The sequence below is a fragment of the Marmota monax genome, unplaced genomic scaffold (genome assembly GCF_021218885.2).
Source record: "Marmota monax isolate L192 unplaced genomic scaffold, Marmota_monax_Labrador192_F-V1.1 WCK01_AAM20220418_F8-fsc00014, whole genome shotgun sequence".
Taxonomy (NCBI): domain Eukaryota; kingdom Metazoa; phylum Chordata; class Mammalia; order Rodentia; family Sciuridae; genus Marmota; species Marmota monax.
The window spans coordinates 30,654,010-30,673,158 of record NW_026695222.1 but is presented as its reverse complement, the minus strand read 5'-3'; the positions used below and the strand labels follow the sequence as shown (position 1 = coordinate 30,673,158).

At 48.4% G+C, this 19,149-nt stretch overlaps 1 protein-coding gene across 2 annotated transcripts in view; it reads right to left on the bottom strand.

Moving 5' to 3' along the window:
* Atp9a (ATPase phospholipid transporting 9A (putative)) overlaps positions 1–19,149 on the bottom strand; it is a 122,660-nt gene that overhangs the window by 75,969 nt on the left and 27,542 nt on the right. Inside the window, exons 1-4 of one of the 2 annotated variants that reach the window (XM_046433286.2) lie at positions 17,786–18,080; positions 16,372–16,516; positions 14,526–14,639; positions 7,629–7,737 (exon numbers count right to left, since the gene is read on the bottom strand). In XM_046433286.2, coding sequence (XP_046289242.1) covers positions 7,629–7,737; positions 14,526–14,639; positions 16,372–16,516; positions 17,786–17,787 — 370 coding nt within the window. In that variant the 5' untranslated portion in view covers positions 17,788–18,080. Of the gene's footprint in view, positions 1–7,628; positions 7,738–14,525; positions 14,640–16,371; positions 16,517–17,785; positions 18,081–19,149 lie in introns of those variants that run through there. The other variant, XM_046433285.2, reaches the window with a different exon arrangement.

The following is a 19,149-nucleotide window of genomic DNA, read 5'->3' as shown; positions in this document are numbered from 1 at the left end:
TTCTACAGAGGCGACCCCAAGCCTTTCATAAGCAAATCCACCGAGTCCACCCCAGGCCTTTCATGGATGACAGCTTCAGAATAAGAGCAGTTTGTCTACATTGCAGGGAGAAACCAGATGTTTCCCTTGAATTGAAACAAGCCAATGACAATTCAAACTGCAGAACAGCCTACCAACAAAAATGTTCCTTCTTAAAAATTCCAGGGTGCTAGTATGTGGGGCCTATTTTTTGATGCCAAACAGCTCCAGTTCTTCCTCCATTTTCCATTGTGTGGGGGGGGACATTGATGGCTTTTGTAGATCTCCAACAACAACCTCCACGCACTAGCCCTGGTTAATGTATTACTCTTTAACTCACTCTCTAATCTAACTGTGACAGTGATGAGTTGTAAATTCTGCACCCTGTGTACATTTCCTGGGGTTGATGTTAAAACACCTCCGCAGACCCAGCAGAGTTCAGAGGTTTAAAGGGGAAATTTTCATATTCAAACAGTGGTCTGCATTCCCCACATCCCAAGAAAAGACTTATTTGAAAACCAGCACAGGCTTGAAAAGTATCATTATAAATACACGATTCCTTCCTGTTGCTCTTGTTTAAAACACTGAAAGGGGGAAAAAAAAAAAGACCAAAGTTTAAATGTATCAAGCTCATATCCAACAGAGGCTTTTAAATAAATAGATAATAGTCTTGCCAGCTTCCAGTGCCCAAAATGATGAAGAAGGGTAACACCCCAGCAGGGGGCAAGGCTCTGGGGAAGATAACAGTGCCATTTGCATGTGAGATTTTTTTCAGGGTTTGTTTTTTTTTCATCAAACAACAGATCAGTTCACCACTGATTTGTAGTAAGTGAAACTGAATATTGGAAAAGAGAAAACACACCCTTAGAGAACTGGAATAACTTCGCTTCTGTTAACAAGACTGCATGACCCCCAAAATGGCAAAATCTGTTTTAAATAAGACTGATGCTCTGAGTTTCAGGGAGGGAAGCCTGGGAAGGGGAATTCTCTGCTCACTGCACAGCATTCAAGATCCTAAGAGGAGGATTATTGCGGTTTTGCGGCTTTGGCATCAAAAAGCCCATCCCTGACAATGGCTTCCTTTACAAAATTCAAAAAGCACACCTTAATGTTCACCCAGGTTGAACAAGAGTGGATACTTTGAAAACATGCGTGGTATTTCATTAAGTTAATCAACCTGAGCCGAATAATTCCCCATTAACACATTTTCCCCACGTTATTCTACCTTCTCATCAACTGCAGTAAAACACAACTCCCCCAAAGAAAACTGCACCCTGGGGGTGCAGCTCAGTGTCAGAGCACTTGCCCAGCATGCAAGAGGCCCTGGTCTCCATCACCAAAACCACAAAAATAAATAAATAAATTTTAAAGGAAGAAAAAAAGGGGCTGGGTTGTGGCTCAGCGGTAGAGTACTCGCCTAGCATATGCGAGGCCCTGGGTTCGATCCTCAGCACCACATAAAAATAAATAAATAAAATAAAGGTATTGTGTCCAACTACAACAACAACAAAAAAAAAAAGAAGAAGGAAGGAAGGAAAGAAAAACATGTATTCTCAGGTCTCAAAATGCAGTCACATTAATTGCAATCCCAGATAATTATTCAGAGCAGATTTTGAATGAAATTGGGGAAGCGGGGAGGGATCTTCAAAGGGAGGTGAGATCCTTGAGCTCATGGGTGGTTCCACACCTGGGAAAGGGTGCCCAGCGTGGCTAAGGGCCTAGAAAGAACTGGGAGAGGAAAGGTCTCCCGGCTTTTCACCACATGCAGAGGAGAAAGCGAAGATGCCAGGGGTCTCAGCCCTTGGCACTGATCCTTGGAGCAGGACTTGGTTAGCCATCAGTCCAGGTGTGCCCAGCAGGACAGGGGCAGTGTTGACTGCCTTCATTATGCCATTTGCACTTTTTTTTCCAGGTGAACTATCCACTTATTGTTATCCCTTGATCAGGAGCTGGTCTGGGAAGGCTCTCCTGGTGAGAAGACCCCGGAATGCACCTGGGACAATGCAAATCCAGGGCCCCCACCGCCTGGGACAGGCACACACACTTTTGGTGTGGGGAAAGTAAGTGCAGACAGAGGTCATTTGTAGGCTAACTAGTCTTTCTAGACCCGACCCAAATCTTTTTTATTTTATTTATTTTTTTGAGGTGCTTGGGATCAACCAAATCTTCCGAGTACAAAACTGTTTTTCTGGGTCCACTACTAGTTCAAGTTCTCTTTTTTTGGCTTCATTTCCAATGCCAAATTCATATAGGAAGACAATTTCATAATTACAAAAATTCACAAAGGTCCCCAAACTGCTCTTTAGTGTGAGTTTTTAACCCAGGGGGAAGGAACACCTGTTTCTCCTGTGGCACGGCTTCCCCTTGGCTTTCAAGGAATGAGGAGGCTGCAATGACAGGTTTCTTTGGACTCAGAAATGTGTTTTAAGATGCCCGAAAATCCTAAAAGCCCTCTGTCTGCGCTGTATGTGTTAATGCTAAATGTTACAGTCATCAATGAGCTACCGTCTGGGAAAGTGCTGAGCTCAGCTGCTGCACATAGTAGGTGCCTGACTTTAAAACCTAAGGGTTTACACTCGGACAAGCCGGTCAGAAACACCAAGCTCTGTCCTTAACTAGCCCCATCAGCTCAGATAGTTTAGATCTTATTATGGGCTACTCAGCCTTGGCCCGAGGGGTGGGTGAGAAAGAAGCCTCTTCTCCCCAGTGTCCCCATCTCTGGAAGCCACATCCCCAGGGTTGTTTAAAATCACCAACTGGGGGCTGGGGATGTGGCTCAAGCGGTAGCACGCTGGCCTGGCATGCGTGCGGCCCGGGTTCGATCCTCAGCGCCACATACAAAAAAAAGATGTTGTGTCCGCCGATAACTAAAAAAATAAATAAATATTAAAATTCTCTCTCTCTCTCTTTAAAAAAAAAAAAAAAAATCACCAACTGGCCAGGCCTGGTGGCGCTGCACGCTGATAATCCCAGCAACTTGGGAGGCCGAAGCAGGAGCCTTGCAATTTCAAGGCCAGTGGTAGAGCAGCCCTAGGTTCCATATCCAGTACCACAAAAAAATAATAGTAACCACCAACTAGGACTTAACCACACCTGGTGGGCTCAGGGTAGGAAGAAGTCCTTCCCGTTTCTCCTGCTTCCCAACTGGGGAAGCATTTTTTTGAAACAGCTGAAGCGCCTCTTGTATACACACCTTATATACAAATTCCTGGATTCCAGAATCCATCCTCCCAGAGACTCAGGTCCTCCATGGCCTACCGGGTCTTTTCTTTTCTCTCTCCGGAGGGAGAGGCTCAGGAAGCGTGGTCTAACTGGGCAGAACGAGGTGGAGCCAGAACCAGGGGTCCTGCAGCCCAGGCTTCGGGCTCCCCAGCAGAAGCCTCCGCTCAACCCGAGGCTCTTAGAAGCTCTGTTAACCAGGGCAGGCTTCACGGGCTCACCATCTGGGTGCTGGCGTGGGTCCCACATTCAGTCCAATGCTCTCCTACGAGCAACTTTTTTTTTTTTTTTTGGCTGGTGCTGTGGCACATGCCTATAATCCCAGCAACTTGGTAAGCTGAGGCAAGTTTGAGACCAGTCTTGGCAACTTAGCCAGACCCTGTCTCAAAATTTAAAACCAAACAAACAAACAAACAAATAAAAAAGAGCTGGACATGTAGCCCAGTGGTACAGCACCCCTGGGTTCAATCCCCAATAATGAGTCAGGGTCTCACTAAGCTACCGAGGCTGCCCTTGGACACCCAGGATCTCCCATTCTCCTGGTTCAGCTCCCACATAGCTGAGATGACAGGCACATGCCACTGCACCTGGCTATGAAATTCTTAAATGACGTTTGAACATGGGTCCTATAGGCTTGACTGACAGTGGGTCCCACAAATCCCGTGGCCAGGCCTGCTCTTTGGTATCCAAGACTCAGGATAAAGGTCACCTCCTCTGGAAAGACATCACAGCTCCTCTCAGATGGGTTCCCAAACCTCTGGCTCATGCCTCCATTTATATACCCCTTAACCAACCCCTGCAGCAAAACCATCAGCCTTTCTCCAGTTCACATAAAGTTGTAGGCACAGTGCCAAGTTCTCTTGTGCAAGAGGTACAAGGTAGGAACTCTCCACAGTGCGGGGGGGGGGGGGGGCATTAAAACAACCTAGTTGCTGGGAACTTAACAGGACCTGCCCACCCAGCAGGGAGAGGTGCAGTGGAGACCCTTCTGCAGAGCACAAGCGGAACCACTACTCTCAACTACCAGAACTGCTCAGAAGGAACAAGGCAGTGTCAGGAGAGGGAATGGTCCTTATGAGGGCCACCATACTCCCAACGTGTTGGAAGCAGCTATTTTTAAAATCTGTTGGACCGAGGCCCCAGAACATTCTTAGATGTTCATGGCCTGTTCTGCTCAGGGTCAATTCGCTCAATACAGCTGGGGTGAGCTATCATTGATTCCAGTTATACCTCTGTCGAATGGTTTGATTTCCATCTTTAACTCAGTACCGAATCCTGTGCTGATCCAAAATATTTAAAATTCTCCCGACATATGTGCTCTCTTGTCAGACGGGGCATTCCGGAAAGTCTGGACTGAAAGGAAAGTTCTGGCTTTCGCCTCTCTGCAGAACAGATGCTTTCACCATGGCAACGGTGTGTGTGCTGAGGGGAACTCAGAACTTCCCACTAAAAATATGTCAAGGCCCATGGAAAACGAGAATTACCCCAACAGCAAACCCACCGTGTGAAAACAAAGGACACAGAAAAATGCAGTTTGAAAACTGTTATCTGGGCTAGGGGCAGGACTCAGGACACTTGCCTAGCCTGTGTGAGGCCCGGGGGTCCATCCCCAGCAGCACAAAAACAAAAACAGTTAACCGTGGTCCACTTTCCCTCCCAATGGTAAGGTGCTCATTATCAGAGCTTTTGGCTCAGCTGTTCTAAAATCATTTTTTTTTTTTGAGTCTGAGTAAGTCTGAAATTTTTTTAATCTGATTAAATTAAAGCCTCTGAAACTATAGCTGTCTGCCAATAAGAATCTGCACCTTTGGCAATTGTTTAAAAGTATATCAATTCCCAACCAAGATGCATGTCGAGAATCTAATTTTGAAGCAACATCAGATAAATACAAACCAAGGGACGGGTTACCAAGGGACTGGCCTGAAACTGGCCTGTCCTTTAAAAAAAAAAATGTCAATGTCATGCAAGACAAAGAAACCCAGGAGCTGTACCAGGTGAGAGGCCAAGGAGCGAGAATGAAATGCCACCAGTGAGCTGGACGGGTTCCTGGACCAGGGGGAGAAAATCCACAAAGGGCATTTTCAGGACAAATGGCAAAATTTGATTAAGGACTATAAATGAGATCAATAGTAATGGATCAAGGGTAAGTTTCCTGATTTTCATATCTGCACTGTTATGTGCAAGAAATGTTCTATTGAGAATTAGACACGAATATTTAGGGATAAAAAGGAATTTCCTCCACAACTTGACTCTCCGATGACGCGGGGTGTGTGTAGAGAGGCTCCTTAAAAAGCAGATGTGCTTACTGCTAACAATGGCTGCCTCTGCGAGGGGCTCACAGGAGATCCCTAGAGGAGTTTTGCAACTTTTTTTCCCACTAGCTAGAAAGTTTAGGTTTAAAAGCTACATTGGTACAAATATGGCTACTATTAATCAGGAAATGCTGTAGAATGTCAGCAAAGACCATGGCCTGCAGCCTACTGATGAAGGTCATCTGTTTCTGAAAATCCTGGACAGTTACTTCATTTTGCTTCTGAACTTACTCAACGAGGTGTTGTTGGTGGAAAGCGTCCCTTAAGGAAATACTAACAGCAAAGTCAAAAAGCGGGTTCTCTCCTTCCTCCCGCTGCGGCCTCACAGTGTGGGCTTGGGACTCTGGGCCTCCCCCTAAGTGTATCAAGTAATTGCAGTCGCCTCCGTCGCTCTCCAGGCTGACAGTCGGCTCGCTGTTTTGTTGGGGTCAAGACAAATGGCGGAGCGAGGGCCTGGGCTAATATTCAGAACTGTGTTCTGTTTCCTTCGCGGTTGCACTGGCGGGACAATGGGGGCCATGGGCCACAAAAGGCCACCAACAAAGGAAGACAAGTTTTTGATGCTGGAGCCATCTGCCAATTCTCCTGAGCGTCTTTTCAAGAACTGAGTGAAGTGATGGCAGGGGCTGGGAAGGGGTGCTCAGGGAGGACAGGAAAAGCCACTGCAATATGAAAAGAACCAAGGAGGGAGGAGGGCGGCTGAGTGGGAGCCCAGGGCCCCTTGTCTTGAGCTTGAGAGACCCTCTGCACCCTCTCTGGTGGGGCTTTTGTCGGTTGCCAAGCATTTTCGATGCTATAGTAAGAATATGTTATTAAGGGCGGATTTAATATACACGACCACAAAAAGGCCCCTGCCGAAGGTCTTCTGACTACCCACGCGGAAAGCCGGAGCCTTCTGCGGAGATTACACTGGCTTTTTTCTTTAGGTGGCAAAACGTCCTGCATACAGTAGCTTTGCCTTAATGAAGTATTTCTAGAGCAACTCCGAATCTCCCCGCATCCCAGAAACTATGAATTTCTAAGACCACCAACGATAAAAATGTATTCATAAACACTGAACATACCTACGCTGTCAGGATATGTTAGAATTTCAATTGTTGGTGGATGAGCCCAAAACATATCACCCCAACATTTTTCCTGGAAGAAAATACTACGAAAAATCCTGAACCTGTGGACAGACTGCTTGTGTAGAAGCTGAACTACACACTGTAGCTCAGACCCCGGTCAGGAACCAAGTCCCCTGGGCATCTCTGCGGGAATCCTCAGTTTCCCGCAGGCGAGGCATGGTTTTGATTCCCCTCGGCTCTCCTAAAACAGCATGAATTCCTGAGGAGAGCTAGTCATCCTAGAGGACAACCGACTGCACCTTTCTCCACTCAGACTGGCTCACCTTCAAACAGAAGGCAGCCTTGGCGAGGCCGCTCCTGGCTTCTCCGGGGGTATACTGGGGTGGGCTTTAAAGTGCCACCATCTAAAATGTGCAGCAAATCGTACCAGGGGCCAGGGACCAAGTTCATCAGGCCCCTGGTCTTCTGGTCAAAGTCATGCTCACGATGCCTCAATATCGAGGATTTATAAGATGCCTTCAAAGACGACGTTGCAGATACAGCGTTTGCGTAAATGTGTTGTCTTCATGAAAACTAATGCTGCAGGGTTTGCCTGGAGAGTAATCACTGCCGACACAGAACCTCTGAAAGTGGGTTATCTTTGAAAGCTGCTCATGGCCTCCCACGTGACAGGAGGGCGCCCTCTTCCTCCTCAGCCAGCGGGGAAAAGGGAGCGGGCAGCTCAGGAGGGCACAGAATTTAACTCCAGGTGGAGGCTGACCACGGGCAGGTATTTGACGGGACCAATTCCTACAAGGCCAGGGGCAGAGCCCTGGGCCAGAGAAGCTGCCCGAGTCCTACCAGGCCCAGGGCAGATGGAACCGTGCCGTCCCCGCTCCCAAGCTCAAGCAACCGAGTGACCGAGCGACAGTCTCCCCACATGCCACACCCCAGCCCAGGCCTTCAACTCTGCTCCCATGACCATCAGCGGCCTGTGACAGCTGCAACCCATGGCCCCGAAGCCCAGGCTGACCTCTTGCCGTGAGCCGGCTGTAGACCTGGGAGTTGACCTCCTTGTCGCGCACATAGCATCGGATCTCCTCCACCGCCTCTCGGATGACAGTGACAGCCAGCACGAAGCCCTGAAACGAGAGGGGACAGGGGGTGAGCCCTGTTTAAAACAAACAACTGTGTACCTTCCTGCAGATGCCAGGGGCAGAAGAGGTGAGAGGCCGCTCAGCAGGGCAGTGGGCAGGACCCAGGGATCATCCCGCACCACCGCCCCAGTCTGGCTCTCCCTCTGGGAACACACGCTCACTCACACCTGGAGACACGCTACTAGAGAAACACAGAGGCGGCCACCAGCGTCATGTGGCACACCCACATGCGCCATCGCAGGGCCTGGGAGGGAAATGCCTAGGAAACCCGACGTCTTTCCACAGGCCAGGGACGCACTTGCTCACAGACACCTCTCACTCACGGTGCCACTGTCAAAATGCATTTCATCAGGCCGTGTGCACCCACACCACAGAGCAAGGAAGCCATCCTCCTGTGCATCTCCAGCAACCCAGGTGGACGGGGTCACTAACAGGGACCATTCAGCAACGTTAAAAAAATAATAAGAGCCGTCCACTGCATTGACAGCAGAGAGGGGAAGTCAACCTTCCAGAATGTACAGCACAACGCTGTCCCTATGAACAACAAAGAGCAAGTGACCTGCTAAAGTACTTTCTAACTTCCTGGACTGAAAGGAACTTGTTTCAACTTTTTTTTTTTTTTTTTTTTTTTGTACCAGGGATTGAAACCAGAGGCACTTACCAGTGAGCCACATCCCCAGGCCTTTTTATTGTTTTGAGACATGGTGTAAGTTGCTTAGGGCCTCACTAAGTTGCTGAGGCTAGCCTCAAACTTATAATCCTCTTGCCTCAGCCTCCTATGCTGCTGAGATTATAGGCACATGCCACCACTTAATTTTTTTAACTTTTTTATAAAGAAATCATAGTAAAGCATTGACCATGTAAGTATCAACCAATAAACATTAAAACACACCACAAAAACATGGACCTTCCCCTCAGTTCAGGACCCCCAAAAATCTGGTGGGAGAGTGAAGAGGCATCCACAGCAACAATCTATTTCCAATTCAGATTTTTCCTCTTGTATCAATAGAAGCAAAATCATTCCTTCATTTTTCTTACACTTTCACAGTCGTCTTTGTATTCTCCCACCGGTTCCCTCTGCCTTCTTTTAAAGATGGCAGGAATAGCTACTGCCCAGGGGTGAGCACTGTGGTCCTTTGAGGATTTCATTTTCATATTGCTCATCCTGTCAAATAGATTAATTTCAACTCAAAGGACTTTAAATCTCTTACATAAACCTTGCCAGGGATGTGCAGCTTCGTGAAACTCCTCCAAAGACCCACGCATGGTTACGACCGAGGGATTGCTCCCGCTTCCAATCAGATGTAAAACACATGAAAACGGGTACATTTCACAATAAACGCATAACCAGACAACACAGGAAGGCGAGAGAAATGTGTTCTGGAGGGAGCTCAGACCTGGTTCGCAGAACTCTCCCCACCCCCAACTGCTGTTTTGCTGTTCTGTACCAGAATCTGGGTTTTCGCTGTGTTTTTTCCCCAAACGTTCCAGTTTCTATTTCTCTCTGCCTGGGCCTGGGTAAATCCCATTGATGCTAAAGAAAATTGTGGTTCATTCAAAGATAGGATCGACTCACTAACCTCTGGGCTGCAAATAAATAGCATCTAAATCATACCTGCCACACATGTGCACACACATTCTGATTAATCTGAACTCCTAGGTTAAAAACTGCTTTAGGAAAGGATGCGAATGTCATCCAGAAATACATTCCAACTATCCACTTTAAGATATCCCTAACATCCACCAATTCTTAAGGAAGAGTTTTACTGGGAGGGGGGCAGTCTGAGCTGGTAAGAAAATCCTGCCATCATGCAGACAAGCAGTTCCCAAGGTGCTAACCCTCTTTTGTAAAGTTGTACATCAAAAATAGACTAAGCCCAGCCACTCAGGAAGCTAAGGCAGTGGGGTCATTTGAGCCCAAGAGTTTGGGAAAAACTTGGGGGGGGGGGGAGAGATTGATTTACTAGAGCAACACTAATCTATGGGGGATAAAAAAAAATCAAAAAAGTAATTGCCTCCAGTGGGGGTGGGAGGTGACCAGAAGAGGCAGAGGGAAGGAGGGAATTTTCCACAGTGACGGAAACATTCTGTATCTTGATGGAGGTGGTTTATCTGAGTATTGAAAAATGTCAAAACAGACCTGAAAACTCACCTGCTGTGTGCTGTCTGGTAGTGTACCTTATACCTCAATGACAACATCCAGATTTACTATTTGGTCATCATACAAACCATTCAAGCTATCTCCTAAGAATTCCCCCCCCCCCAATATGTTAATAGTAAGGAAAAGAGCTATTAAACCCTCAAACTTAACCTAGACAACAAGTAGCATTGTCATTACTGTAAGAATTTCAAAATTAAAATGAGGACATGGGGCTGGGGGCGTGGCTCCCTGGTAGAGTGTCTGTCCAGCCCTGGTTCCAGCCCCAGGATTGCAAAACAAAAGACATATTCTGAGAATTTCCTATTATACATCATGAACTATATGAAGCATTTTTTTCTTGCAAAAATTCATTTCATTTTCCTAATAAGTCAGGACCTAGATGTGACCATCCCTGTCTTACAGATGAGGAAACAGGCTAAGAAAAGAGGCTTATTATTTTGTAGGTAAAAAAATCTCTTCGGGGAGGAAGGAGAAGAGTGCAGGAGAGGAAGGGGAACCGGGGGAGGGAGGAGGGACGGGAAAGGGAGGCACCGCAGACCGAGAGTCACCAAACTGTCCTGAGAGTGCACAAACTCATCACGAGGAACCACGGTTTCGTGGGCAACTATAACGCGCTCACTAAAAAGATATTAGGTGAAATCAGCCACCATCACCTGAAAAATAGATGCTAATTCGTCTTTAATCGTCATCCCCTTTCCACAGTCCTTATTAAGAGTGGTAGAAATACAAGACAAACACCCCAAACTTAAGCATCTTGGAAAAGCTCAATATAAAAGGGCCCATGGGCTGGGTGGGGTGGTGTATGGCTGTAATCCCAGCAGCTTAGGGGGCTGAGGCAGGAGGATCACATGTTCAAAGCCAGCCTTGGCTATTTAGCAAGGCCCTAAACAACTTAGCGAGACCCTGTCTCTAAATAAAATACAAAAAAGGGCTGGGGATGTGGCTCAGTTAAGCACCCCTGGATTCAATCCCCGTACCAAAAAAGAAAAAGGTCCGTGGCATGAAATGAGAGACTCCAGAGGCTGCTCGCACCTGCAGACAAGCTGTTCACCTGCCTGGCTTCCACCCCCAGCAGAGGCGGTGGCAGAGGCCGCGGCTAAAAGAAAAAACGGTAATTACTGCCTACACTGACAATCAGGCTCCTGGCTTCTCTTGAAAACTCAGAGCATCGCGTTAGCATGGAGGCAACACCGGAGAGGAGGCTGGACTCCTCTCAGAGGACAGGCACCCTTCAGGTCATCCCAGGCCCTAACTACCAGGCTTCAGGCCACCTGCCTCACCCTATCCAGCTGCCACTAGGCAGGGGCCTCCCCAGCACCACTGCCGATGGGGACAAGAGCAGTAGGGGAAAGGGCGCAGCACTTGCGATAAAGTCACCCGCAACACTCTGCTCCTGGTTCACCAGCCCCAGGTGCCACCTGGCCTCCCACCGCAGGAGGGACCGACTTCCTCCCACAGGGTTTCAAACCTGAATGCACATATGATCTACTTAGTTTCTGGTGACTCAGCAACTGAGGTGACTTGCAGTGTGAGTCCTGTAGGGTGAGGTCAAGAACACTTAAGAGGATAAAAGGCACCTCCCAGCTCCACAGTTACCCAGCTTTGGGGAAAATCCCTCCTGGCTGCTGCCCATAAATCAGGCCTAGAAAGAAGCACTTCCCAGAAGGTGATCACAACCCTTGGAACATATGGCTCACGTTATTCTGCAACCTACTTTCTCATGCAATGAAAACCACGGTGCACATCGCACGTCAGCACACACGGAGCTACTTCATAGCCGTCAACTCCAGGGCAACCTGCAGAGTATAGCTAGCCCACCACTGGGCAGCTACTGAGTACCGCCGTGTGCTCCCAGTGTTGAGTAACATCAGCCACGCTGGGCAGGACACCGTTTGCATTCTGCAGCACACACAGAATTCCAAAGCCCCTCATGATCTCCCAAGCTCCTCGGTGTGGAAATGGAGAGTTAAGCCCCTGTCCTGCACAGCCTGAGCGTGAACCCAGGCCACGCTCTGCTCGCCGCAGCCCCGTGTTCTCTATCCCAAGCAAGGAGTCCTGTTTCCTGTTCTGATCCTTTCTGCATGGGAACTTCCAATAAATGCCTCCGAAAAAACTCAACAGAGCTTATCTTATTTCCTACCGAATTATCATCAGTCATTTAGGTTGCCGCATAGTTCAACCACGTCTACGTTAATCCAGGTGAAAAGGGGAGCAAATTTTTGACAGATGTGGCCAATGTCTTCTCCCCACATGGGTGCCAGTTGCAATATAAATGAGGCTGAGAGGTGCTAATATGTTTGCACCCCAAGAACTGATCAGATGATGGGTTGACACTACACGCTGGGCAGATGGATATAACATGAGAGGAGAGCCACAGGCCTACAGGGCAGGCACACAGCACATCTGAGGGGAAAGGTGTGGCAGGGGACACCCAGCTGTCTTGTGGACATCTTGGGATGCCGTTTATAAAACACAGGCACCTACGGGTATCTAGAGTTTAACACAATGTTACCCTGCATGTGAAAGGTCAGTGACTGCGTGAGAAAAAAAATTTTTTTTTTTTTTTGGTTGCAGGAAGACACTGGGGATTAAACCCAGGTGTGGTTACCCACGGAGCCATACCCAGCCCTTTTTATTTTGAGGCAGGGTATCACTAAGTAGCTTAAGGCAGATATTTTTTGGTATGGACGTTTCTGTGTTTCTTGAATCATGTGGACTTATTGCTTTTTTTCTTTTTTTTCCGCAGTGCTGGGGAATGAACCCAGAGCTTCATGTGTGCCAGCCAACGCCCCACCATGGAGCCACATCCCCAGCAATGTACTGCCTCAGCTACGTCATAAGATCATCAGCAGAAGGTAGCGTGATAAATGATATTTCATGCACACTGTCACTTTTTTAAAACAATGACTTTTGGTTTGATTTGTGCCAGGGTGCAGTGAATGGCGGAGGGTCTGATCCATGCAGGGGATGAGGGTGCTTCATGTAAAGCAAATTGCCAACACGTGGGTCTGGCAGCCCCTGGTCAGGTTTGCACCTGCCCATGTCTGGATGGGACGTGGGCTCCCTGTCATCCCCAGGCTTCATGCTATGAGCCCGGCTGCCTCTGGCATCTCAGCTGATAAGGTGAGGCTTCCTGAGGGTCACTTCCAGTGCAGAGGAGCACAGGTAGCACCTGGCATTGGTGAAGCATCAGGCACAGGAGGGTCTGTCACCCCAGAGACAGGGGCCTGGATGAAGATTCTCCCAGCATCCCACCTCAGTCACAAGTGACTCAGCAAGAGAAGACTGTTCCTGACTTCCAAGAGCACCTCTGCTGCTTCTGGGGAAGAAATCCGCCTCCTCCTCTTCTGAGCACAACACGTCTCCTAACCTGGCACACACGGTGCATGACACCCACCCACGGTCGTCCCTCGGCAGCTGGCTCTCTACTTTGGAAGTACTTCTGCACCAAATCCTATCGTCTCCCGCCTGCTAACACCAACTGCAACGACAAGGCTTTTGTGGAAGGAGGTCTTCTAATTTTACAACTTTCTCTTAAGTAAAAAATTTAACAAGATTTGTGAGAACCTACGGGTTCCCCTTGAGTCCCACTTGGTGAGAAATAATTCCATACATAATGCCTCTATTTGGAGAACAGTGGGTAGAAGGCTGGCCCTCTCTGTGTTTTCTTCTGTTCCTCAATGCTCTAAGCACATGCTCAGCACAGGGGCAGGGCACTGTAGCCCCCTGGAAAACTCCACCCCATTCCCATCACGCCTCGGGAGGCCCTCACGGCTGCCCTGGCAAGAGGCCCCTCCAACGCCACCCACAGGCAGCACTGATCGAGCTGGGATAGCCACGGAGCCTGGCCTCACCCTCCTGTCTCCACAGCAGCTGAAACACTGGCACTTATCCATGGATTGTCTGGCTCCTCCAAACATCAGGCTCGGGCTGGGGATGTGGCTCAAGCGGTGGCGCGCTCGCCTGGCATGCGTGCGGCCCGAGTTCGATCCTCAGCACCACATACAAACAAAGATGTTGTGTCCGCAAACACCAGGCTCACAGGGACAGGGACTTTCACCTATTCCACTCACTGCTGTGATCCCCTCACCCAGCACACAGTAGGTGCTCCGTAACCATTTTCCAAAAGGGGGAGAAGAAAGAAAAGGAGGTGAGAGAAGGAATGGAGGGGCCAGCCGGTTCTGTCACACTTCAGACACACGAAAGCACAGATTTTGTTGCTTTTCCAACCGCCACACTGTAACACCCCACACAGAATAAACGGAAAACGTGATCTGAGAAAATAATTCGAATACAATTAATGAGGGCAGAGGATTTGTCTTATCATTTGTCAAGTGTCCCCAGAGTCTAAAATTGTGCCATATACAATAGAATACAATAAGTAATTTGTGAAATAATGAATGACAACTGACTCACGGACGGATGAATGGCCAGACTTTGCTGCAGTCTGATCTTGGCAGTGTTTGACATTAAAATCCTGGGGACTCCCAATGTGTTGACGGGAGGGCACTAAAAGGCCTGCTGCTGAGATTGGGGTGGGGTGGGTGGGAGGAGACAAAGAACTGTTTGCAAACCTCTGCGGCAACTCAAGGAAGGAGGCTGATCTACTCACCAGGGGGACCCAGTAGGTATACAGAGCGCCAAGCCTCATTTCAGGAACAAACTGGGAGCAGGCGAGAAGTAAGAAGTAGAGGTTGAAGAAGTACTTGAACTGGTTGAACAGCACCTGGAAGGTAGAGAGGAGATGTTCAGGGCTCACCTGGTGTGTGAGGAGTGGGAAGTGAATATTTAAAAACATTCTTAGGCGAGGGTTCGATTCCCATGCCCCTCTTCACATAGAGCTTAAGCAGTTCCATAATCTACCCAGCAAAACACATGGGTAGTGAAAATTCCACTTGAAAAAGTAAACAGATATCCATGGGAACTGTAAACAACAAATTCAGAACAGTAGTTAGTGGCGGTGGCATGCATGGGGTGTTAATTCTGTGGTGCTTTACTTCTTCAACTATATATTTTTCAAATCAGGTAGGCAACTGGAAATGTTATTACAGAAACTGTTTCTTACTAAAACTTATGCTTATGTTGAAAAGTCAGATCAGAAAAGGACGACAAATAGTGATGGCTAAATAGGATTTCAACACCACAAAACAGTACTGTGGAATCCTAGCCTGGTCAGGGGTGTTCTGGCAGAGTTCTGACTGCTCGCTCGAGCCCTGGGACTGACACTGATCCCATGTATTTAGTTTTGACCAATGAGCAGGAGAGAAAGTTTCTTGGCTCTTCTAGGCTAAGGCAGTTTAAAGCCAGTACACCTCTTACCCGGCCCTGGAATTTGGTAGCCATACAATCTGGATGGCATACGTACAAGACAGAGGACAGTGACCAGTGCACGTAAGATTTCCCATGAGAGAGAAGACAACTTTTATTTTTTTGACTTAAGATACACAGATTTGGGCAAGTTGTGGTTTGTGGCAGCTAGTAATAGACATAGTCAAAATCACCCCTAAAAACATTCAAATTAATCTGGAACCACACTGTAACATACCCAGGCTTCCTTATCGTTGCCCAACTTCTCACACTAGAGATTTTTTTTCCTTCCTGCATTTGAACTGATTGCTGTTGCTCCTTCTAAAGTCAACAGGCTTATATTTCAAAGCTATACTGGAAGCCAGACACAGTGACATATGCCTATAATCCCAGCGACTCAGGAGACTGAGGCAGGAGGATCACAAGTTTAAGACCAGCCTCAATAACTTAGTGAGACCCTTTCTCAAAATAAAAAATAAAAAGGGCTGGTGTGCAGTTCGGTGGGTTCAACCCCCAAGTTCCTCCCCCCACCCCACCCCACGTGTGTGCGCGTGTGCACACACCCACACACACAAAGTCATGCTAGACCAAAAAAAGAAATGTAATTTGGGGGAGTACTGGGGAAAAGTGAGCTCAGTCCATCCGTAGATTTATACAAGTCAATGGAGAAACGTTGACTCTAGAAACGTTCACCAGGAAACATGTAAATAGAATGTCCCTCTCCAGATGGCAGGGTTAAAATTTATCTTAGTTTTTTTTTCCCTCTATACTTTCATTTTCCAATTTTCCTATACTCCTGAGCATGTGTTTCATGGTGAGAAGAGGAAAAAAAGAAGTGTGGCTGATATTCTCTGCTGATGTTTTTATTATAATGCTGGGTTCCCAAAATACCTTTCCCACTCTTAGTTTCAACACATCAAATAAATGGGAGGTTATTCTAACCAAACAGGCAGAGTGTCACAGCCTTGATGACAGAAGGAAGTTCCCTGCAGGTGCTCAGGCCAGGAAAGATGAATCATCAATGACGAAGGCAGCAAAAAGAACACACAGTGTTCGCCAAACCTGCCCAGGGGCTCCACTTTGCCAAGACTGGCACCATCCATTCAATTTGTGGTGGGAAAAGAAAAGGGTTTGGACCTGCCAGCACATACCCCAGGAAGAAAGGTGAAGAAATTGTACTTCTGATTGTTGATAACATTCCGAGGATATCTTTGGTCCCTCTTCTCGGGGTGTCCCAGCCAGACAGTGCGCGGCCTGGGCTCGCCTCCACCACAGCATCTCAGCCACTCGCAGCACCTGTTGGAAACACAAGTCCACAGCATCAAGGCCACGCCCAGCCACGCCCCACATGGAGGCCACACCCAGCCACGCCCACATCAAGGCCACGCCCCACACAACATACCAAAGGCACACCTACTTCTCCCAGGCTGAGCCCACATCAAGGCCACGCCCACACACCAGGGTCACACCACATCTAGGCTGGACCCACGTCAAGGCCACGCCCACACACCAAGGACACACCCACATCTCCCAGGCTGGGCCCACATCAATGTCACACCAACAAAATAGAGGCCTTCCATGTCTGTTCACTCTCCTCAGAATGCCTTTCTGCTAGGTCTTGGCTAGGTCAGGAACACAGCCATATTTGGGGTTTTGTCCTTTAGTGAGATGGGAAAACAGAGCCATAGTCCAAGTAAAAGATACTTTGTCCCAGGGCGCATGCCTGTTATCCCAGAGGCTCCAGAGGCTGAGGCAGGAGGATTACAAGTTCAAAGCCAGTCCCAGCAACTTAGTGAGACCTTGTCTCAAAATAAAAAATAAAAAGATGGGCTGGGGATGTGGCTCAGTGGTTAAGCACTCCCGGGTTATATACGTATTTTACATATTTTTTTCCCCCAAACTTACATTACATATTTCAAAGAGCAGGATTCATTTAAAAAGAAAAAGGAAGGCACTATTATTTCTTACATTTTGCAGATGAGAGAGGGAAGCACAAAACAAAGCACCCAGGTTTATGGAGAGGCGAGGCACAGTGGAGTCTCAGCCTGGGCTTGGGTCTCCTTCACAGTCTTTCCTCCAGCCATGCTGTGGCGGAGTATTACATAAAGGGGCCAGGAGTCTCCTCCACCCCCAGCTGACCTTTATAGCAACACCCTGGAGGTGGAAACCAGAAAGATGATGTCTCTCAGCCCAGCAGAACCTGGAGACGCGAGGCCGGAAGTACACCCAACCCAAGCACCACCTCAGCCTGCTATCCCCAGAGGGCAGCTCGTTGGCACCAACCCACAGGCACCCCCCCTCCCAGCTCAGCCCAGGAGAAGGAAAGGAATGCCTGGGATCTGCACCACTCCGTGAAGGGCAGCTCACCCACAAGAGGGCTGATAAACCAGGGGTCTGGAGAAGGAGGAGCCCCTTCAGCACCACAGTGGAAGTGCCCAGGCCAGCGGCTCACCTTGCTCCAGTATGCACAGCCTGGGAAAGAGAATCCCAGCCCTGCCAGCTCTCCAACCCCCAAGATGTCGACAACTGAAATAAAACCAACCTGGCGTAGCAACAATGACTCACATGATCACTTGTCCTCGGCAGACCCTCCTTCTGCCCTTCCTCCTGCAGGCCACGTCCTGGTGGGATGCTGGAGTCCAGAGCTGAACCCATACAGTCCTTGTGCTTCAGGACCCTAAAGCTGAGCCAGCCAGCAAGCTGCCTGCTCAGATGCTCAAAATTTCCACGATGAAACACAATGCTCTTTCTTAAAAATAGCATCCTCATTCCAGTAAGCCAGGGCTGGGAGTGGAGTGTGCTCAGAAAGGGACAGGTATCACTTCTAGTAACTCAGTCCTGCTGGCCACTTTCTAAGTCGTTCAGAGGTCAGACACATAGAAGTCTCAAGAAGCCCAACCCCTTGCCCACGTGCTCCTGGCCACAAATCACCCATGCCGGCCGTCAGTGGATATTCACTGAGGCCAGATTGCATGAATGTAGGAAGTAAGGAAGGCGGGAGAGAAAGAGAGGGAGGGAGGGAGGAGTGGAAATAGAGTGCATCTGACAGCCAACCACGATTCCACGGGCAGACACATTTGTGATGGCCGTGACTGACCCCTCTAAGAGCCAGCACTCTCTCTGCATCCTGCAATAATCCTGCAGTGATAGGTCTCACAGTTGTATGTTTCCAGTGAAAAACGAGAAAGAATGGAGAGGGCCGCACAGTATCGGATTAAACTTGTAGGCTTTTTCTGTTTTGTTTTGGCAGAAGCTTCTACACATCAACTCTCCAGCTACGCCCCTCATTATTAACCTACGGGTGTGTGCATGAGCACCAAGCATCAGGATGCTCTTGGCAGCAGGCATGCACTGTGCCAGCAAGAGACTGGAAAGAATCTAGCTGTCCTCAGGGGGAGGCTGGGTTAATTCACTGGGTTCATCCATAAAATGGAATTCCTAACAACCCGTAAAGAACGAAATTTGTGAAAAGTGAGGTGCTGAGAGATGTCATTCTTTTGCACAAAAGCAAGAGGATACACCAACAGACGCACGCGGGAAACCTCCAGGGCAAGCTGATCCCCCCACCCCCGGGGAGGAAAGAGTAGGGGAAACTCCTGCACATCCTCGGGTAACACTGGCATTTTTCCCTTTGTGCGCGCACCGTCTAGGAGACTCAATGCTTTTCAGCTAAATTCATTATAGTAAAGATCCATTTATGAAATGTCACCTGATATGAAGTACTAGTCCAGGTCCTGTGAGGGCCAAGGACTGGAACAAGACCCTCTCCTTCTCCTAAGGCAGCACCTCACTGTGAAACAGGGCTAGGTGCTAGAGGATAAAGCAAGGCTTCCATCATCTGAGCCCCGTGTGATTAGCTCCAAGTCCAACTCACTCAATCTGATTTTCACCTCCCCCATTCACTTTCCACCTGCACTGAATGTAACTTG